Source organism: Nerophis lumbriciformis, linkage group LG03 (assembly GCF_033978685.3).
Source record: "Nerophis lumbriciformis linkage group LG03, RoL_Nlum_v2.1, whole genome shotgun sequence".
Taxonomy (NCBI): Eukaryota; Metazoa; Chordata; class Actinopteri; order Syngnathiformes; family Syngnathidae; genus Nerophis; species Nerophis lumbriciformis.
The window spans coordinates 62230163-62252500 of NC_084550.2; the positions used below are offsets into that span (position 1 = coordinate 62230163).

Sequence of the window (22338 nt, forward strand, 5' to 3'; positions counted from 1 at the left end):
TATAGCAAATATAATAAACTTTTTTCTAAAAGGGTCAATCTCCAGTGAAGAACATCAGGAATGTTTTTTAGCGTCTTTGCTGTTGGCTTCCTGTACAGACAGGAAGTCCATGACGAGCTTGGCGGCCAGTCTGGGCCGCTCCAACGCTATTGTATGGCCGCAGTTATCGAGCAGGACCACCTGACTGTTGGGCACCGCCGCCTGCAGCACAGACGCTCCGGAAACATCCAGAACCTGAAAGGACACAATTCACCTGGAAGTCGCTTTTATAAATGTAACACATAAAATCAAAAACTTCTTTTTAATGCCATTTTTCAAGGACTAATCTGTCAACCAGGCTGTCAAACGATTAAAATATTTAATCGCAGTTTGATTATAGATATCTCAACATTGATTGTGATTAATCGCAGTTTGTTCATAGATATCTCACAATTGATCGTGATTAATCGCGGTTAGATATAATTTTTCATCATTAATAAGTGTACCGGTACTCGAGACGGATGATTTTCAATTAGTTTGCTTTAATGAAATGTTTTACACAAAAAGGACAGAGACACGCTTTTAATTACAGTTAAAAAAATATTTTTCTTGCAGTGCGTTGGGGTTTTGCCAGATTTTGTATTTTGTAAGAATACAGAATTTTCAATCCTGCTGTAGGAGCACTTGCATTCAGAAGAGAGGAACTACACTTCCATGTTTAGATCCCAGTTTCGCACATTAGTAACACAAAATGTGGGTTGTTATAATCATGGTTTGATTGCAAAAGGTGTTTGGTAACATAATATGTGATATTTCTACCTGAATAAATGCTTTTGATATTCTGTACATTACATGTTGTACAAGGTAATGGTATTCATATGTCTGCATAACAATGTTTTAACCTTCTTTGTTAGTTATCAATGTAATATTCAGCCTGCTAAACATTCTGTAAATGCAGACTTTTAATCAGAACAGGTTATAAAAGATTATTCACTGTATTTCAATCCGCCAAAAAACATTTATTTAGGTAGAAATATCACAGAATTCATAACAAAACATCTTTGACAAAGGATGGCCTAAATTAGAGATGTCCGATAATGGCTTTTTTGTCGATATTACGATATTGTCCAACTCTTAATTACCAATTCCGATATCAACCGAGTCGTGGAATTAACACATTATTATGCCTAATTTTGTTGTGATGCCCCGCTGGATGCATGAAACAATGCAACAAGGTTTTCCAAAATAAATCAACTCAAGTTATGGAAAAAAAATGCCAACATGGCACTGTCATATTTATTATTGAAGTCACAAAGTGCATAATTTTTTTTTACATGCCTGGAGCGTCCCGGAAGAGTTAGTGCTGCAAGGGATTCTGGGTATTTGTTCTGTCGTGTTTATGTTGTGTTACGGTGCGGATGTTCTCCCGAAATGTGTTTGTCATTCTTGTTTGGTGTGGGTTCACAGTGTGGCGCATATTTGTAACAGTGTTAAAGTTGTTTACACGGCCACCCTCAGTGTGACCTGTATGGCTGTTGACTAAGTATACTTGCATTCACTTGTGTGTGTGAAAAGCCGTAGATATGATGTGACTGGGCCGGCACGCAAAGGCAGTGCCTTTAAGGTTTATTGGCGCTCTGTACTTCTCCCTACGTCCGTGTACACAGCGGCGTTTTAAAAAGTCATAAATTTTACTTTTTGAAACCGATACCGATAATTTTGAAACCGATACCGATAATTTCCGATATTACATTTTAAAGCATTTATCGGCCGATGATATCGGCAGTCCGATATTATCGGACATCCCTAGTCTAAATGTAATGTAACCCATTTTGTTATGGTTGTTACCAGAGGTGGGTAGTAACGCGCTACGTTTACTCCGTTTCATCTACTTGAGTAACTTTTGGGATAAATTGTACTTCTAAGAGTAGTTTTAATGCAACATACTTTTACTTTTACTTGAGTATATTATAGAGACGAAACGCTACTTTTACTCCGCTCCATTTATCTACATTCAGCTTGCTACTCGCTACTGATTTTTGTCCATCTGTTAATGCACGCTTTGTTTGTTTTGGTTTGTCAGACAGACCTTCAAAGTAGGATCTATCACATGCCTGCGTTTCACCAATCAAATACAGTCACTGGTGACGTTTGACTCCATTTCACCAATCAAACAGAGCCAGGCGGTCACGTGATTAACTGCACATAAAGTTTCAGCGGCAAAACAACAAGCTTAAGCTTACATGAACTCAACGTCAAATTTGAGGAAGCACATCGCGGTAAGTAACGTTAGTAGATATTTTGGCTGTCACCGTAGGCTGATGTTAGCTTCCCTGCTATGAATCACTGTCAAATGTACATCGTGTGGGGACATTTATTAACGCACTACAGCCTCATAGACAGACAGAGAGAGAGACACACACACACACACACACACACACACACATGCATAGAAACACCAATCAGTGTGTTACCAAGTGCAGCCCACACCTATCAGTTTATGGTTTGCGTAAAGGCTAACTTGTTATTTTCCTTTGTAATCTCTGCCTACTGAGCCTATGGTGCTGTTAAGTTATTGTGGCTCAATTTGCCTTAATTTTTTTTATGTTAATGTATTATTATTTAATATATATTATTGTTTTAGATGCTTAAGAGATATTCCTGGCTCTGAATTTGCTCATTGCTATTTTTATGTTTCTGTGCATTATTTGTTGCCGTCATCATTAAACGAACAGGTTACTCATCAGTTACTCAGTACTTGAGTAGTTTTTTCACAACATACTTTTTACTTTTACTCAAGTAAATATTTGGGTGACTACTCCTTACTTTTACTTGAATAATAAATCTCTAAAGTAACAGTACTCTTACTTGAGTACAATTTCTGGCTACTCTACCCACCTCTGGTTGTTACACCGAAATTGAAGTGTTGCGCTATTATTGTGAAGCCGAAAGTGTGTGATTGGTGTGGGGCCATATAAATGTGTTCCCTACTCGAGTGATGACTCTTTTACCTGGTCTTGTTTACCCCAAAGGACCTGCAGAGGCGACGTGATCAAATGCAGATTTTCATGCAGCGAGTGACGAGACTTTTCACCGACCAGCTCCATGAACACTGAGGACGCGCCAACAGATGTTAGAAAAAATGCCGTGGACGACGGCGACATGCAGGTGGACAAACCTTCTCTATAAAAACCGTTATGGTGGAGCCTGTTGTCAAGGAGACCGCGCAGGACCTGACAACAAACACATCATAGGTCAAAATCTAGCTGCAGGATATGCGGCTATGTTGTTGGTTTTTTTTGGGCAGGGTGTAGGATCAGCGTCACACCTGCCGCGGTAGCTTGAGGGGGTTGTAGCAGCAGAGACGCAGCATGTCCTCCAGTTCCTGATGAGTAGAGGGAATCAGAGGGATGGACTCCTGCTGGGGATTCTTCTCCAGCTCCCTCAGACGGCTGATGAACTCGGACTCGGTGGGATAGACGAGGCCTGGACGAGGATGAGGGCGATGGATTTTCTTTGAAGTTGATGCCTAGATCTCTCAAGTTTACCTGCCGGGCACATCAAGGTGAGGCCAGACAGCTGAGCAGGGTAGGTGGCGGCGTACACTCCTGCAACATTGCCCCCCATGGATGTCCCCACCAGGTGGAATGGTCTTTTGTCCAGACCCACACTCTGCACAAACTGAGAACAGAAGAGACGGGGGGAGTTTTAGGGACAATCAGGACACGACTACTACTACACATACAGCAAAGACAATAACAAATGATACGTGGAACTTGATGTTTGCAAAAACAATAATAGATAAAAGCAGTAATAAACGAGTTTGCACAAGTCGGTCGGCATGCATGACGCTTGCGGTCACATCCTGACCCACCAACAAAAATTTCAGAACCCCCAAAATAAAAAAAATGTTGCCATACCTGACACGTCTGCAAAATATGGGGACTTTTCACACAAGGTAAGGAGCCCCAAAAAGGCGTCCAAACGTATAGAAGAAAAAACACAGCAATTTCATTGGGGCCCTTGGGGTGCTCTGCATTGCCCCTGAGGGGCTGCTCGGGCCTTAATAAAATTAAAGGTAAGTTAAATAAAATAAAATAAAATAAAATAAAATAACATTAAATTAAATTTAATTTAATTTAATTTAATTTAATTAAATAAAGCCACTTCAGACTGTCATCATCAGTTGTAGCAATTGGGACCAAGATCTGAACTTGTGAAGCCGAGTTAACGTTTCGTGTTTTGTGGCGAAACATCAGATCAAAGTTTGGCGCCATGCCACGTCCACATCCTGTCATTTGCACAACATTTTTTGCAATTTATCATCACCCATCAGTTTAGGATCTGTCTCGGATCACCTAAAGTGCAGAAATGACAGTTTTCTCCCCTAGGCTCCACCCACTATGAATAAACAGGAACAGGTACTGACCCATCGGGCACTTCAGGGTGTCATCATCATCATTTCTACCAAATAACTTCAAGATCTGAGTTTATGGAGTTATTAACATTTCGTATTTTGTGGCGAATCGTCAGGGGCAATGTTTAGCGCCATGCCACGCCCACATTTAATGGCGTGGACAAAATTTGTTCGCAATTTTGTCATCACTTAAATGTGTAGTATCTGTCATTTTAAACGCAACTAATTGGCCAGAGTTCCTAGGAAGATTTTGTTAAAATACGACCCGTTTTTTGGAAATGGAAAACAAAAACTAAGATGGCCGACTTCCTCTTTGTTTTTAGGTATGGATTCTTGAGACTTTTATGTGTGCCTTGTCATAATAGATGTCTCCTGCGATTTTGGTGTTGGTACGTGAAACTGGTAGAAGGGGCTATTTTTTTTTCTCATTTTAAAGGTGGCGCTAGAGAGCCAATTTTGAAATAAAATTTTCAGGACCCACTAAATATTAAATTTTTCGCCATAGTCGACAAGGCTGCAAAATATGGGGACTTTTCATGCATGTTAAGGGCCTCAAAAAGGCGTCCAAACGTATAGAAGAAAAACCACAGCAATTTCAATAGGGCCCTTACTGTGCTCTGCATAATAAAATAACATAAAATAAAATAAAATGGATTAAATTAATTTAATTTAATTTAATGTAATTTAATTTATCCATCCATCCATCCATCCATCCATTTTCTACCGCTTATTCCCTTCGGGGTCGCGGGGGGCGCTGGAGCCTATCTCAGCTACAATCGGGCGGAAGGCGGGATACACCCTGGACAAGTCGCCACCTCATCGCGTTATTTAATTTAATTTAATTTAATTTAATTTGATTTAATTTAATTTTCTTTTTTTTTTTGTTAAGTACATAACATACATCTCTCATGAACACACACCTGTTGTTGTTGACTTTGGACTAGCGACTGCACGACATCAAGGCCGCGGAACAGAGACACACTGCCGGCTTACACACAAACATGCATCCACAAAAATGCATCCAACGCCCTCGACACAAATCCCATAGGGGTGATGAAAGGATGGTCAGCGCCTGAGAGCTGCGGCCTACCCCCATAACCCCGCACTCCCTTCCCTCTGTTGCTAGTTATCTCGATATGTTTAACTGCGGGTGGCAGTTAAACCAATTCGGAAATATATATACATAGTTAAATGTTGTTACCCACATCCGAAAAACGAGCAGGCACCTGCAGCATATGCCAAAACAGAAGAAAAAAAAAAAAAGAGATGGACACTTTTACGGAGCGGAGAAGGCCCCCGACGCCGGGAGCCGTAGCTGAGGCGATCCGCGAGAAGGGCCCGACGCACGTCCAGGGTCACCACCGCACCGACACCCCGCCTCGTCCGCCTTCGCCGCGGCCGGCGTCACGCGCAGCAGGTAAGCAGCTTACCTGCCCGCCACCCCCGTGGCCGGGGGCTCGTAACAGGGGTCACTCCGCGCGCTCCGCCCGCGCAGCTTACCTGCCCGCCACCCCTGTTGCCGGGGGCGCGTAACAGGGGTCACTCCGCGCGCAGTGCGCTCACGAAAGGGGTGGGGCTCACCCTGGTTGATATAGACAGCAGGACGGTGGCCATGGACGTCGGAACCCGCTAAGGAGTGTGTAACAACCCACCTGCCGAATCAACTAGCCCTGAAAATGGATGGCGCTGGAGCGTTGGGCCCATACCCGGCCGTCGCCGGCAGCGAGATGCACTTGGAGGTGCGCTCAGCGCGGCTCCCATATGATTGCGCACTGGTGTGCGTCTGGGTCGTGACAGCGTGGCACGCGAATGTCTGTGCTGCATTGGATCAGTCTCCTTTCTTTAACAGGCAAAAGCTTTATAACCTCACTAATGCCTTGCATCGTCTATATTAGATATATAACAACGGGCGGGTGCGGGCGGATGGCGGGCGGGTGCGGTTCTGATTAAATGTTACATCGGGTGGATGGCGGATGGTTGACGACTTTCTGATGCGGTTGCGGATGAAATAATTGCCTATCCGCGCATCTCTAATATATATATATACAGTGGGGCAAAAAAGTATTTAGTCAGCCACCAATTGTGAAAGTTCTCCCACTTGAAATGATGACAGAGGTCTGTAATTTTCATCATAGGTACACTTCAACTGTGAGAAACAGAATGTGAAAAAAAAATCCAGGAATTCACATTGTAGGATTTTTAAATAATTTATTTGTAAATTATGGTGGAAAATAAGTATTTGGTCAATAACAAAAATTCAACTCAATGCTTTGTAATATAACCTTTGTTGGCAATAACAGAGGTCAAACGATTACTATAGGTCTTTACCAGGTTTGCACACACAGTAGCTGGTATTTTGGCCCATTCCTCCATGCAGATCTTCTCGAGAGCAGTGATGTTGTGGGGCTGTCGCCGAGCAACACGAACTTTCAACTCCCTCCACAGATTAGACTATGGGGTTAAGGTCTGGAGACTGGCTAGGCCACTCCAGGACTTTCAAATGCTTCTTACGGAGCCACTCCTTCGTTGCCCGGGCGGTGTGTTTGGGATCATTGTCATGCTGGAAGACCCAGCCACGCTTCATCTTCAAAGCTCTCACTGATGGAAGGAGGTTTAGGCTCAAAATCTCACGATAGATGGCCCCATTCATTCTTTCCTTAACACGGATCAGTCGGCCTGTCCCCTTAGCAGAAAAACAGCCCCAAAGCATGATGTTTCCACCCCCATGCTTCACAGTAGGTATGGTGTTCTTGGGATGCAACTCAGTATTCCTCTTCCTCCAAACACGACGAGTTGAGTTTATACCAAAAAGTTATATTTTGGTTTCATCTGACCACATGACATTCTCCCAATCATCTGCTGTATCATCCATGTGCTCTCTGGCAAACTTCAGACGGGCCTGGACATGCACTGGCTTAAGCAGGGGGACACGTCTGGCACTGCAGGATTTGATTCCATGTCGGCGTAGTGTGTTACTGATGGTAACCTTTGTTACTTTGGTCCCAGCTCTCTGCAGGTCATTGACCAGGTCCCCTCGTGTGGTTCTGGGATTTTTGCTCACCGTTCTCATGATCATTTTGACCCCACGGGATGAGATCTTGCGTGGAGCCCCAGATCGAAGGAGATTATCAGTGGTCTTGTATGTCTTCCATTTTCTGATAATTGCTCCCACAGTTGATTTTTTTCACACCAAGCTGCTTGCCTATTGTAGATTCACTCTTCACAGTCTGGTGCAGGTCTACAATTCTTTTCCTGGTGTCCTTCGACAGCTCTTTGGTCTTGGCCATAGTGAAGTTTGGAGTCTGACTGTTTGAGGCTGTGGACAGGTGTCTTTTATACAGATAACAAGTTCAAACAGGTGCCATTAATACAGGTAACAAGTGGAGGACAGAAGAGCTTCTTAAAGAAGAAGTTACAGGTCTCTGAGAGCCAGAGATCTTCCTTGTTTGAAGTGACCAAATACTTATTTTCCACCATAATTTACAAATAAATTATTTAAAATTCCTACAATGTGAATTCCTGGATTTTTTTTTCACATTCTGTCTCTCACAGTTGAAGTGTACCTATGATGAAAATTACAGACCTCTGTCATCATTTTAAGTGGGAGAACTTGCACAATTGGTGGCTGACTAAATACTTTTTTGCCCCACTGTATATATATATATATATATATATATATATATATATATATATATACACATATATATATAAGAAATAATTGACTTTCAGTGAATTCTAGCTATATATATATTTATTGTATTATATATATATATATATATATATATATATATATATATATATATATATATATATATATATATATATATATATATATATATATATATATATATATATATATATATATATATATATATATATATATATATATATATATATACATACCGGTATATGAAATACTTGACTTGGTGAATTCTAGCTGTAAATATACTCCTCCCCTCTTAGCTCCGGCCCCAACCACGCCCCCGCCCCACCCCGACCACACACCCCCACCCCCCACCTCCCGAAATCGGAGGTCTCAAGGTTGGCAAGTAAGCCTTAGGAGCCCAATCTAGATTGTATTTCTTTACTCATCCTTCCCCAGCATTTTACCTTTTCCCCCATCTTTTACGGGGCGCCTTGTGGCGACACATCAGCATTCCTGTTCTGTATCCCTGTACACTGTTTGTTTGTCTAATCTTGAACGGGTTTGTGCTGAAAACAAAGTTTCGTTGTACTTGTGCAATGACAATAAAGACCTATCCTATCCTATAACTCCACATGTGTTCATTCATAGTTTTATGTGACAATCTACAATGTAAATAGTCATGAAAATAAAGAACACGCATTGAATGAGAAGGTGTGTCCTGTACTGTACGTCTATCTTTAATGTATCTGTGTGGTCCGGTAGCAAATGCATCACGGACCGGTACCCGTACCCGGACCGGTGGTTGGGGACCACTGCACTCGGACACACACCTGGTGGATTCGGGCAACCTGGCCCTGAATGCTGTAGTCCTCGGCGCCGGTGCGACTCGTCCCTTCGTGTCCCGGCATGTCCACGCACACCACGTGCTGGCCCCTGGGGAGGTACTGTTGGAGAAAACAAAAGTAGTGAAGCAGAACGCAGGGCACACCGACGTTTATTTGCGGCGTGTCACCTTGACGAAGGGCAGCCACATGTCTTTGGCGGCGGAGAAGCCATGCAGCAGGAGCAACGACGGCGCGGCGTCCCCCGCCGTGCCGCGACAGAAGTAACAGAAGCGGTAACTCCCGCTGTACGAGTAGCGCACCGTCAGCCCCAGCTTGCGGCGCCAGAACCTACGCAAAAGCGCAACATCTTTTAGCAAATCCTCTTTCTCCACGGGTCTTTATGGAACAAGACTCCATTCATTACCGCGCAGCTGCTGACGTGACGGTGGCTCGGCACCGCGTGGGTGTGCACTTTAGAAAAGGTCAGCCCTGTTCGGTAGTACCTTCAGATTTAAAGCCCACTTCAAAGAGCGAGCGACGCGCCAAATAGGGATTAATCGTGACAAATTGCGAATGTTTCTGCTCAAAATGCACCTTGACGAGTGAAGAGCTTTGCGAGTGGGCAGACAAAAGAGCCTCTGTCAGGACACGGTGCTCGTAAATATCAGCAACCCAACATATAGAAAGAGCCATACTGGACCAAAAATACCCCAAAAAATCTGTCTGGAGTCGCAAAAAATTTAAAGCCTTATATAAGTGTTATAATGAAGGCAACATACGATGTAAGTGTCTATATTGGCTGTATTAGCCTACTATCAAAATGACTTTAAAAGTCTTATATAAGTTGATGTAAGTGTCTATATTAGTTATATTAGCCTACTATAAAAATGACTTTAAAAGTATTATATAAGTGTTGTAATGAAGACAACACATGATGTAAGTGTCTATATTAGTTATATTAGCCTACTATCAAAATGACTTTAAAAGTCTTATATAAGTGTTATAATGAAGACAACACATGATGTAAGTGTCTATATTAGCTATATTAGCCTACTATCAAAATGACTTAAAAGTCTTATACAAGTGTTATAATGAAGGCAACACATGATGTAAGTGTCTATATTAGTTATATTAGCCTACTATCAAAATGACTTTAAAAGCCTTATATAAGTGTTATAATGAAAACAACACATGATGTAAGTGTCTATATTAGTTGTATTAGCCTATTATCAAAATGATTTTAAAAGTCTTATTTATAATAAAGACAACACATGATGTAAGTGTCCATATTAGTTTCATTAGCCTACTATCAAAATGACTTTAAAAGTCTTATATAAGTGTTGTAATGAAGGTAACACATGATGTGTCTATATTAGTTTTATTAGCCTACTATCAAAATGACTTTAAAGTCTTATATAAGTGTTGTAAAGAACGCAACACATGATGTACGGGACGGCGTGGCGCAGTGGAAGAGTGGCCGTGTGCGACCCGAGGGTCCCTGGTTCAATCCCCACCTAGTACCAACCTCGTCATGTCCGTTGTGTCCTGAGCAAGACACTTCACCCTTGCTCCTGATGGGTGCTGGTAGCGCCTTGCATGGCAGCTCCCTCCATCAGTGTGTGAATGTGTGTGTGAATGGGTAAATGTGGAAGTAGTGTCAAAGCGCTTTGAGTACCTTGAAGGTAGAAAAGCGCTATACAAGTACAACCCATTTATCATTTATTTATGTAAGTGTCTATATTAGTTTTATTGGCCTACTATCAAAATGACTTTAAAAGACTTATAAAAGTGTTGTAATGAAGGCAACACATGATGTGTCTATATTAGTTTTATTAGCCTACTATCAAAATGACTTTAAAAGTCTTATATAAGTGTTGTAATGAGGACAACACATGATGTAAGTGTCTATATTAGCTATATTAGCCTACTATCAAAATTACTTTAAAAGTCTTATATAAGTGTTGTAGTGAGGGCAACACATGATGTAAGTGTCTATATTAGCTATATTAGCCTACTATCAAAATGACTTTAAAAGTCTTATATAAGTGTTATAATGAAGGCAACGCATGATGTAAGTGTCTATATTAACTATATTAGCCTACTATCAAAATTACTTTAAAAGTCTTATATAAGTGTTATAATGAAGGCAACACATGATGTAAGTGTCTATATTAGCCTACTATCAAAATGACTTTAAAAGTCTTATATAAGTGTTATAATGAAGGCAACACATGATGTTAGTGTCTATATTAGCTATATTAGCCTATTATCAAAATGAATGTGTCGCAGGCTGACGCAAATCTTCGTTGACAGAAATGTTGAAATGTAATATTTATTCTACACATTTTTACAACATTGGAAAACATTACTAAAACGGAGGCTTCTCAGAAACTCCTGGAAATTACTGTCTTAAAATGGTTAAAGGTAATGTGTGTGTCCAAGTTAAAGGAAACTGCAAATAAAATGAGCTCAAATATACCTACAGTACAAACGAGGCATAATGATGCATTATGTACATACAGCTAGCATAGATAGCGTGTTAGCATCGATTAGCTTGCAGTCATGCAGTGACCAAATATGCCTGATTAGCACTCCAACAAGTCAATAACATCAACAAAGCTCACCTTTGTGCATTCACGCAAAGTCTACAAAGTTTGATGGACAAAATGAGACAAAGGAGTGGAATAAAACACGTCTTTCTGTGGCAGCGTCGGAGAAAGTTGTACATGTAAACAAACTACGGTGCGTTCAAGGACTTCTGAAATTAGTAGGATAAAATGGCGCCCGTCAAATACTCTCATCAGTGAAGCATGTTTAATATAAATTGTGGGATTTCTAACAGTTAGGAAGGTTTGTGTCGTGTTTTTCCTCCTACAGAAACCATATTATACTCATTTTTTTCATATATTTTTGAAAAAGCTCCAGGGAGCCACTAGGGCCGCGCTAAAGAGCCGCTTGTGGCTCAAGAGCCGCACGTTGCTAACCACCGACCTAGGCTTAGGTCAGGCTGATTATAAATAAATACTAATCAAATATAACTGATGAAAAATACATGTACATACAATTACCCAGTGTTAAAATAAATACATTCTAATAAATAATAACAATAAATATGCTTCCTAAATAAACTGTCAATAAAATGTACGTACAAATGAAAATACAGCTTCTTTAGTCATATGTTTTGCGCTGAAGACTTCATTTTATACAGCAGGGATTCTTAACCTTTTTGACCTCGGGACCCAACTTTTCCACTGAATTAGTCATCTTACTTCAATAACTATATCTAACCTCCTTACAGTTTACTACCAGTAAAATGATATAAAAAGCATGTGTCAATCACAAAGATTATTATTAATTTAACAAAAAAAAATTTGAGCTCAGGTCAGGCTGATTAGACTTACCAAATAAACAATACATTTACACACAATATGTGTTATGTTGTGCTAAAATAAATCAACTAAGTTAATAATAAATGTTTCTTAACTAAACTGTCAGTAAAATTAGAGTGCAAATGAAAATACAGCTTCACAAATGTAGTCATAATTTTTGCGCTTAAGAAATGTCTTTATGACAGACTTCTTCTGTTTGTTTGATATTGTCATTACTGCCACAAGTGGCGGAAAACGGTATTACAATTTAGTCATATGTTTTGCGCTGAAGACTTCATTTTATATAGCAGGGGTTCTGAACTTTTTTGACCTCGGGACCAAACTTTTCCACTACAAAAGGACCCGTCAACCCCAATATTAACACTGAATTAGTCATCTTACTCTTGATTTTGATCATATTCAATACTTATATCTAACCTACTTACAATTTACTACCTTGTCAAATGATATAAAAGCATGTGTCAATCACAAAGATTATTATTAATTTAACAAAAAAACTTTGGGCTCAGGTCAGGCTGATTAGACTTACCAAATAAACAATACATTTACACACAATACGTGTTATGTTGCGTTAAAATAAAATCAACTAAGTTAATAATAAATGTTTCTTAACTAAACTGTCAGTAAAATTGAAGTGCAAATGAAAATACAGCTTCACAAATGTAGTCATAATTTTTGCGCTTAAGAAATGTCTTTATGACAGACTTCTTCTGTTTGTTTGATATTGTCATTACTGCCACAAGTGGCGGAAAAGGGTATTACAACTCAGTAGCGCAGGCAATAAGCACACCGAGTATGGCGTCGGCTCACCAGTTATAAGCGTTGATGAAAACTCCGGGCCGGAAGCACAAGGACGTGACGAAGGCAAAAACAGGAAGCACCAGAACGGTCCCGAGCAGCACGGCAGTGGAACTTTCCTCCATTGTTGCGCTGTCAACACACAAGTATGCAATTTAACGTCATTACGCAACGCATTTCTGATTAAAAAGTTTATCAGAAAAATGTTTATAAACCGTAAACTAGGCGATTGACTAAAACTGCGAGAAAATGGCTGCTTTCCTTTGCGTTTTTGGGATATGTTGATTCTTTTAAGCCTATTTCGGTTCATTAAAATCTATAAAAAGGCAAAGCATTTTATCAATTCAAGTTAAAATGTAATAGAATCAGAGCAGCTTCAAAAGGAGCTTTGCTGATTAATGCGAGGGGCTACAGTAGATCAAACAACCTTGTTGATGCATTATCCACGGCAGCCTCTTCGGCATTAGCAGAGTGATGCACCAAGTGATAAGACACACATCATGTAACTCAAACTACCAGGCACAATCAGTCACTGCACATATGGATCGGAAAAAAATGTTTTTTTCCCGCTTTTTCCCCCAGAAGTATGAGCAAAACAGTTCCATAGCATAACGCAGTGATTCTCCATCTAGTGGTACGCCAAAAAGTCACTTAACTAAATATTCAAACACAGTGTTACTGTTCAAACTGTGTGTAATGTTACACCGTGGCCAAACATATTAAGTATATCTGTTAAATAAAACCTCTGCTTTGGTTTTAATGAATGCTTAGGCCTACTACGCTTAAGTATTTTAATGTTGGTCATTATGGTAGAGCCAAGTCTTTTCTGAGGTGGTAGTTGGTGAAAACAGTTTGAGAACCTAAAGCCTACATTTCAATTATTTGTATCGTAGAGGTAATTATTTATTAGTTATTTATTATCAACAGTGATATTTATATTGGTATTAGTATATAGTGCAATAATTTATATTGTCATTACTATCTCCTTCACTAATCTATTCTTCTTTAGTTTTTTTTTCTTCACAAAACACGGCATCATAACAATGTAAAAGGTTAATATAGTCCCCTCCCCTTTCTTCCCCCGTCTTAATCCGGTTTCTTTTGTAATTCAAGTATGCATTACATTCATGTATTGTTGCATTTGAAGCGGTTGTAATGTTGACAACAGAGGTAATTATTGTTATTTATTATCAATAGTGTTATTTTTTTATTGGTATTAGTATTTAGTGCAATCATTTCTATTGTCATTACTTTATTACTATCTCCTTCACTAATCTATTATACTTTATTTAAAAAATTCGCAAAACACGGCACACTGCTAAAGCTTAAGCTAAGTTTACCATAACAATGTAAAAGGTTATTGCAATAATTTATATTGTCACTACTATCTCCTTCACTAATCTATTCTTCTTTAGTTGTTTTTTTTCACAAAACACGGCATCATAACAATGTAAAAGGTTAATATAGTCCCCTCCCCTTTCTTCCCCCGTCTTAATCCGGTTTCTTTTGTAATTCAAGTATGCATTACATTCATGTATTGTTGCATTTGAAGCAGTTGTAATGTTGACAACAGAGGTAATTATTGTTATTTATTATCAATAGTGTTATTTTTTTTATTGGTATTAGTATTTAGTGCAATCATTTCTATTGTCATTACTTTATTACTATCTCCTTCACTAATCTATTATACTTTATAAAGAAAAATTCACAAAACACGGCACACTGCTAAAGCTTAATCTAAGTATACCATAACAATGTAAAAGGTTATTGCAATAATTTATATTGTCACTACTATCTCCTTCACTAATCTATTCTTCTTTAGTTGTTTTTTTTCACAAAACACGGCATCATAACAATGTAAAAGGTTAATATAGTCCCCTCCCCTTTCTTCCCCCGTCTTAATCCGGTTTCTTTTGTAATTCAAGTATGCATTACATTCATGTATTGTTGCATTTGAAGCAGTTGTAATGTTGACAACAGAGGTAATTATTGTTATTTATTATCAATAGTGTTATTTTTTTTATTGGTATTAGTATTTAGTGCAATCATTTCTATTGTCATTACTTTATTACTATCTCCTTCACTAATCTATTATACTTTATAAAGAAAAATTCACAAAACACGGCACACTGCTAAAGCTTAATCTAAGTATACCATAACAATGTAAAAGGTTATTGCAATAATTTATATTGTCACTACTATCTCCTTCACTAATCTATTCTTCTTTAGTTGTTTTTTTTCACAAAACACGGCATCATAACAATGTAAAAGGTTAATATAGTCCCCTCCCCTTTCTTCCCCCGTCTTAATCCGGTTTCTTTTGTAATTCAAGTATGCGTTACATTCATGTATTGTTGCATTTGAAGCGGTTGTAATGTTGACAACAGAGGTAATTATTGTTATTTATTATCAATAGTGTTATTTTTTTATTGGTATTAGTATTTAGTGCAATCATTTCTATTGTCATTACTTTATTACTATCTCCTTCACTAATCTATTATACTTTATAAAGAAAAATTCACAAAACACGGCACACTGCTAAAGCTTAACCTAAGTTTGCCATAACAATGTAAAAGGTTATTGCAATAATTTATATTGTCATTACTATCTCCTTCACTAATCTATTCTTCTTTAGTTTTTTTTTTTCACAAAACACGGCATCATAACAATGTAAAAGGATAATATAGTCCCCTCCCCTTTCTTCCCCCGTCTTAATCGGTTTCTTTTGTAATTCAAGTATGCATTACATTCATGTATTGTTGCATTTGAAGCGGTTGTAATGTTGACAACAGAGGTAATTATTGTTATTTATTATCAATAGTGTTATTTTTTTATTGGTATTAGTATATAGTGCAATCATTTCTATTGTCATTACTTTATTACTATCTCCTTCACTAATCTATTATACTTTATAAAGAAAAATTCACAAAATACGGCACACTGCTAAAGCTTAACCTAAGTTTACCATAACAATGTAAAAGGTTATTGTATTCCACCCCCCTTATCCGCTTTCTTTCAAGTATTCATTACATTTATGTTGATAACAGAGGTAATTATTACTATTATTCATTATCAATAGTTTATTTGTATTGTTCAATTCATAGTGCAATATTTTTTATTGTCATTACTTTATAACTATCTCCTTTACTAATTTATTATCCTTTATAGAAAATTGTTTCACAAAACAGGGCACACTGCTAAAGCTTAACCTAAGTTTACTATAACTTTATCTTATCTTTCTCTCTGGCACTCATCAAGGGTGGGCGCTCCCCTTCCCTCTCCCTTATCTCTCCTGCTTGCTTCTTTGTCTTGTCTTAACTTTCTTGTTGCCTCTTTTTGTCGTGGGGATCTACCTCATTCATATATATAATTTATATTTACTTATTTATGAAATATATGTTTTTGTTAACAAGTTAAAGGTGTTTAATGATAATGCAAGCATGTTTAACACATATAGTTAATATTGTTAAAAAATTAAAGGTGTTTAATGATAATACAAGTATGTTTAATACATATAGTTAATATTGTTAACAAGTAAAAGGTGTTTAAAGATAATACAAGCATGTTTAACACATATAGTTAATATTGTTAAAAAATTAAAGGTGTTTAATGATAATACAAGCATGTTTAATACATATAGTTAATATTGTTAACAAGCTAAAGGTGTTTAATGATAATACAAGCATGGTTAACACATAGTTAATATTGTTAAAAAATTAAAGGTGTTTAATGATAATACAAGAATGTTTAATACATATAGTTAATATTGTTAACAACTTAAAGGTGTTTAATGATAATACAATAATGTTTAATACATATAGTTAATATTGTTAACAACTTAAAGGTGTTTAAAGATAATACAAGCATGTTTAACACATATAGTTAATATTGTTAACAAGTTAAAGGTGGTTAAAGATAATACAAGCATGTTTAACACATATAGATTCCTTTCTTTCATGAAGACAAGAATATAAATTACACGCCACACATACACACACCCCTCCCCCCCCCAACCCAACGCCCTGGACGCAAATCCCATAAGGGTGATGAATGGACGGTCAGCGCCTGAGAGCTGCGGCCGACCATCATGACCTCGCACTCCCTTCCCTCTGTTGTTAGATATATCGAGATGTACGTTGTAATATGTATATGTGCTTTGCTATGGAGGTTTTTTCCCACTCCAGACTGGGCCCCCTTAGGAGCCCAGTCTAGATTGTATTTTTTTACTCATCCTTCCCCAGCGTTTTACCTTTTTCCCATCTTTTACGGGGCGCCTTGTGGCGACCCATCAGCGTTCCTGTTCTGTAACCCTGTACACTGTTTGTTTGTCTAACCTTGAACGGGTTTGTGCTGAAAACAAAGTTTCGTTGTACTTGTGCAATGACAATAAAGTCCTATCTATCTATCTATCTATCTATCTATCTATCTATCTATCTATCTATCTATCTATCTATCTATTGTTGCGTTTTGGACCAGTTGTTCCTCCCAGGCAATTCAAGTCACAAGTCGCTCCCAAGCTCTTTACGACACTTAAAGCTGAGTTGAAAACCACCAGAGACAGAATAGGTATTTTGTAATATATTTGCAAAGCTTTGCATATATATATTGACAGAGACAGCATAGAACATTCGGATCGCCCCGCTAAGATGGTCTGTCCCCCGAAACACCCTCTCCCCCATTAAGTCCCTGGCAGTCCTGTCTCTCTAGCCAAAACAAATGTCCATTATCTCTCTCTCTGTAACATTCCTCATTCAAGGTTAAGCACACAGTTTTGCAGACAATCAAAAGACCACAATTGGAAGCAAAACACTAGCTGTTTTGTAATATGATTATGAAATAAAAAGAAGTAACACTTAAATTCGGATATATGTAAATATCTGCCTCCGACTCCATCTAACAATGTAAAAGGTTAATATTGTCCGCTTCTCTTTCTTCCCAACTCTTATCCTTTCTTTTGTAATTCAAGTATTGATTACATTTATGTATTGTTGCATCTGAAGTGGTTGTAATGTTGATAATTGAGGTAATTATTATTATTTATTATCAATAGTGTTATTTCTATTGGCATTTTTATTGTTCCATGCATAGAGCAATAATGTTCATTGTCATTTCTGTGTTATTACTATCTACTTCACTAATCTGTTCTTTTTAATTTTTCTTATCATATTTGTTGATGTAGTTCTGTTGGTTTTTTTGTTGTTGTTGTCTCTCTCTGTCTTGTCCTCGTCTGTCTATTTATTTTTCTTTCTCCGGCAAACAGTGAAGTGAAGTAAAGTGAATTATATTTATATAGCGCATTTCTCTAGTGACTCAAAGCGGTTTTACATAGTGAAACCCAATATCTAAGTTACATTTAAAGCAGTGTGGGTGGCACTGGGAGCGGGGGGGTAAAGTGTCTTGCCCAAGGACACAACGGCTGTGACTAGGATGGCGGAAGGGGGGATCGAACCTGGAACTCTCATGTTGCTGGCACTATGGCTATACCGCTATAAAGTCAAATACAAATTGGCAACAAGAAAAATCCCACACTTCTCTTTACTAAAGTACAAACCCCGTTTCCATATGAGTTGGGAAATTGTGTTAGATGTAAATATAAACGGAATACAATGATTTGCAAATCATTTTCAACCCATATTCAGTTGAATATGCTACAACGACAACATATTTGATGTTCAAACTGATAAACTTTTTTTTTTTTTGCAAATAATCATTAACTTTAGAATTTGATGCCAGCAACACGTGACAAAGAAGTTGGGAAAGGTGGCAATAATACTGATAAAGTTGAGGAATGCTCATCAAACACTTATTTGGAACATCCCACAGGTGAACAGGCAAATTGGGAACAGGTGGGTGCCATGATTGGGTATAAAAGTAGATTCCATGAAATGCTCAGTCATTCACAAACAAAAATGGGGCGAGGGTCACCACTTTGTCAACAAATGTGTGAGCAAATTGTTGAACAGTTTAAGAAAAACCTTTCTCAACCAGCTATAGCAAGGAATTTAGGGATTTCACCATCTACGCTCCGTAATATCATCAAAGGGTTCAGAGAATCTGGAGAAATCACTGCACGTAAGCAGCTAAGCCCGTGACCTTCGATCCCTCAGGCTGTACTGCATCAACAAGCGACATCAGTGTGTAAAGGATATCACCACATGGGCTCAGGAACACTTCAGAAGCCCACTGTCAGTAACTACAGTTGGTCGCTACATCTGTAAGTGCAAGTTAAAACTCCTTTGCAAGGCGAAAACCGTTTATCAACAACACCCAGAAATGCCGTCGGCTTCGCTGGGCCTGAGCTTATCTAAGATGGACTGATACAAAGTGGAAAAGTGTTCTGTGGTCTGACGAGTCCACATTTCAAATTGTTTTTGGAAACTGTGGACGTCGTGTCCTCCGGACCAAAGAGGAAAAGAACCATCCGGATTGTTACAGGTGCAAAGTTGAAAAGCCAGCATCTGTGATGGTATGGGGGTGTATTAGTGCCCAAGACATGGGTAACTTACACATCTGTGAAGGCGCCATTAATGCTGAAAGGTACATACAGATTTTGGAGCAACATATGTTGCCATCAAAGCAACGTTACCATGGACGCCCCTGCTTATTTCAGCAAGACAATGCCAAACCATGTGTTACAACAGCGTAGCTTCATAGTAAAGAGTGCGTACAAGACTGGCCTGCCTGTAGTCCAGACCTGTCTCCCATTGAAAATGTGTGGCGCATTATGAAGCCTAAAATAGCACAACGGAGACCCCCGGACTGTTGAACAACTTAAGCTGTACATCAAGCAAGAATGGGAAAGAATTCCACCTGAGAAGCTTCAAAAATGTGTCTCCTCAGTTCCCAAACATTTACTGAGTGTTGTTAAAAGGAAAGGCCATGTAACACAGTGGTGAACATGCCCTTTCCCAACTACTTTGGCACGTGTTGCAGCCATGAAATTCTAAGTTAATTATTATTTGCAAAACAAAATTACAGTTTATGAGTTTGAACATCAAATATGTTGTCTTTGTAGTGCATTCAATTGAATATGGGTTGATAAGCATTTGCAAATCATTGTATTCCGTTTATATTTACATCTAACACAATTTCCCAACTCATATGGAAACGGGGTTTGTAAATCTGTACAGCAGATATGTGCATTTCCATCAACTATATTTAAAAACAACAACAAAAAACCATGATTTTTTTTCTAAAGGTATTGAGTAAAAAAGAAAAACAAGCAGTGGGTCATAAATGGACTTTGCCTACCTCTGACCTATTCTCTTTTCTTCTTCCTGTGTAATGACTGCTGCTGGTTTTATGTGGTTGTTTCCAAACCTACATAAAAGACAATGAAAGTTATGATTATTACATTTAAATCCCCATAGTGAGGCATGATAATAATAATAATAATGATGTTTTACTGGGGCACATTTCACATGGTCAAAGGTGATAATGTGTTGTTACGTCATCAAGCGAGCAAGCCTCGTGAAAAAAGAAATATAATTTTACACTGACTACAAGGATATTAGTCATTAAGAAAAAAGAGGTAATAGCAAATGAGAGATGACGTCACTTTTACTAGTTAGTGAATGTAAACATTACAGGAGAACGACTGTTTTGGACTTGTGAAAGCACTCGATCACTATGGCAGGGCATCTGTCGCTTCATCCTGGACAATATTCATGATACATTTGTGCTTTGTTTTAAAGTTAAGTTAAGTTAAAGTACCAACGATTGTATGTGCTATTTGGATTTACACTGTATGAAAAACAATTTGAAAAGGAATTTTACCTTTGCAACCTCATACTATTGGCTAAGTTTTATATTCATAAATGTAAGTGTTTTTTTGTGCCTTTAAAAAAGAATTAGAACTCTATGTTAAAACACTCTCTACCTCTAACAACCAAAAAGCTGTGAAAACGATGATGCTGTGTTCCGAATTTTAATTACCGTATTTTTCGCACTATAAGGCGCACCCAAAAACCTCAAATTTTCTCTATAGCTGACAGTGCACCTTATAATCCGGTGCGCCTTATATATGGACCAATATTGAGCCACAACAGGTCTCGCAACTACGGGATGCATAACGTAACCCCAGCCTCTACTGTAGCGTCTATTCTATGCGCCTTATAATGCGGTGCGCCTTATATATGAACAAAGTTTTAAAATACCGTATTTTTCAGAGTATAAGTCACTCTGGAGTGTAAGTCACACCGGCCGAAAATGCATAATAAAGAAGGGAAAAAACATATATAAGTCGCACTAGAGTATAAGTCGCATTTTTTGGGGAAATGTATTTGATAAAAGCCAACAGCAAGAATAGACATTTTAAAGGCAATTTAAAATAAATAAAGAATAGTGAACAACAGGCTGAATAAGTGTACGTTATATGAGGCATAAATAACCAACTGGTATGTTAACGTAACATATTATGGTAAGAGTCATTCAAATAACTATAACATATAGAACATGCTATACGTTTACCAAACAATCTGTCACTCCTAATCACTAAATCCCATGAAATCTTATACGTCTAGTCTCTTACGTGAATGAGCTAAATAATATTATTTGATATTTTACGGTAATGTGTTCATAATTTCAAACATAAGTCGCTCCTGAGTATAAGTCACACCCCCGGCCAAACTATGAAAAAAACTGCGACTTGTAGTCCGAAAAATACAGTAGTGATTTTTGGTCTGTAACATATTTTTGCTTCGTTCATTATAGAAATATGTATTGCCACCTTATGTTGTATATTTTATATGAGATTTTCAGCTCATTTCAGCATCTATTATTGCACCCAAAAATGTACTATTACTGTATTTTTCGGACAATAAGTCGCTCCGGAGTATAAGTATAAGTCGCACCCGCTGAAAATGCATAATAAAGAAGGAAAAAAACATATATAAGTCGCACTGGAGTATAAGTCGCATTTTTGGGGGAAATTTATTTGATAAAACTCAACAGCAAGAATAGACATTTGAAAGGCAATTTAAAATAAATAAAGAATAGTGAACAACAGGCTGAATAAGTGTACGTTATATGAGGCATAAATAACCAACTGGTATGTTAACGTAACATATGGTAAGAGTCATTCAAATAACTATAACATATAGAACATGCTATACGTTTACCAAACAATCTGTCACTCCTAATCGCTAAATCCCATGAAATCTTATATGTCTAGTCTCTTACGTGAATGAGATAAATAATATTATTTGATATTTTACGCTAATGTGTTAATCATTTCACACATAAGTCGCTCCTGAGTATAAGTCGCACCGCCGGCCAAACTATGAA

The 22338-nt window shown here is 38.1% G+C and overlaps 1 protein-coding gene across 1 annotated transcript in view; it reads right to left on the reverse strand.

Annotated features, from left to right (window-relative positions):
- Window positions 1-53: 53 nt before the first annotated feature.
- Window positions 54-22338, reverse strand: part of LOC133588172 (monoacylglycerol lipase abhd6-B-like) — a 22895-nt gene continuing 610 nt past the window's right edge. Inside the window, exons 2-10 of the mRNA XM_061940803.2 lie at window positions 20305-20373; window positions 13066-13185; window positions 9055-9214; window positions 8873-8986; window positions 3528-3660; window positions 3308-3465; window positions 3158-3212; window positions 2991-3091; window positions 54-234 (exon numbers count right to left, since the gene is read on the reverse strand). Of these exons, the coding sequence (XP_061796787.1) occupies window positions 55-234; window positions 2991-3091; window positions 3158-3212; window positions 3308-3465; window positions 3528-3660; window positions 8873-8986; window positions 9055-9214; window positions 13066-13178 (1014 nt within the window). The 5' untranslated portion in view covers window positions 13179-13185; window positions 20305-20373 and the 3' untranslated portion in view covers window position 54. The remainder of the gene's footprint in view (window positions 235-2990; window positions 3092-3157; window positions 3213-3307; window positions 3466-3527; window positions 3661-8872; window positions 8987-9054; window positions 9215-13065; window positions 13186-20304; window positions 20374-22338) is intronic.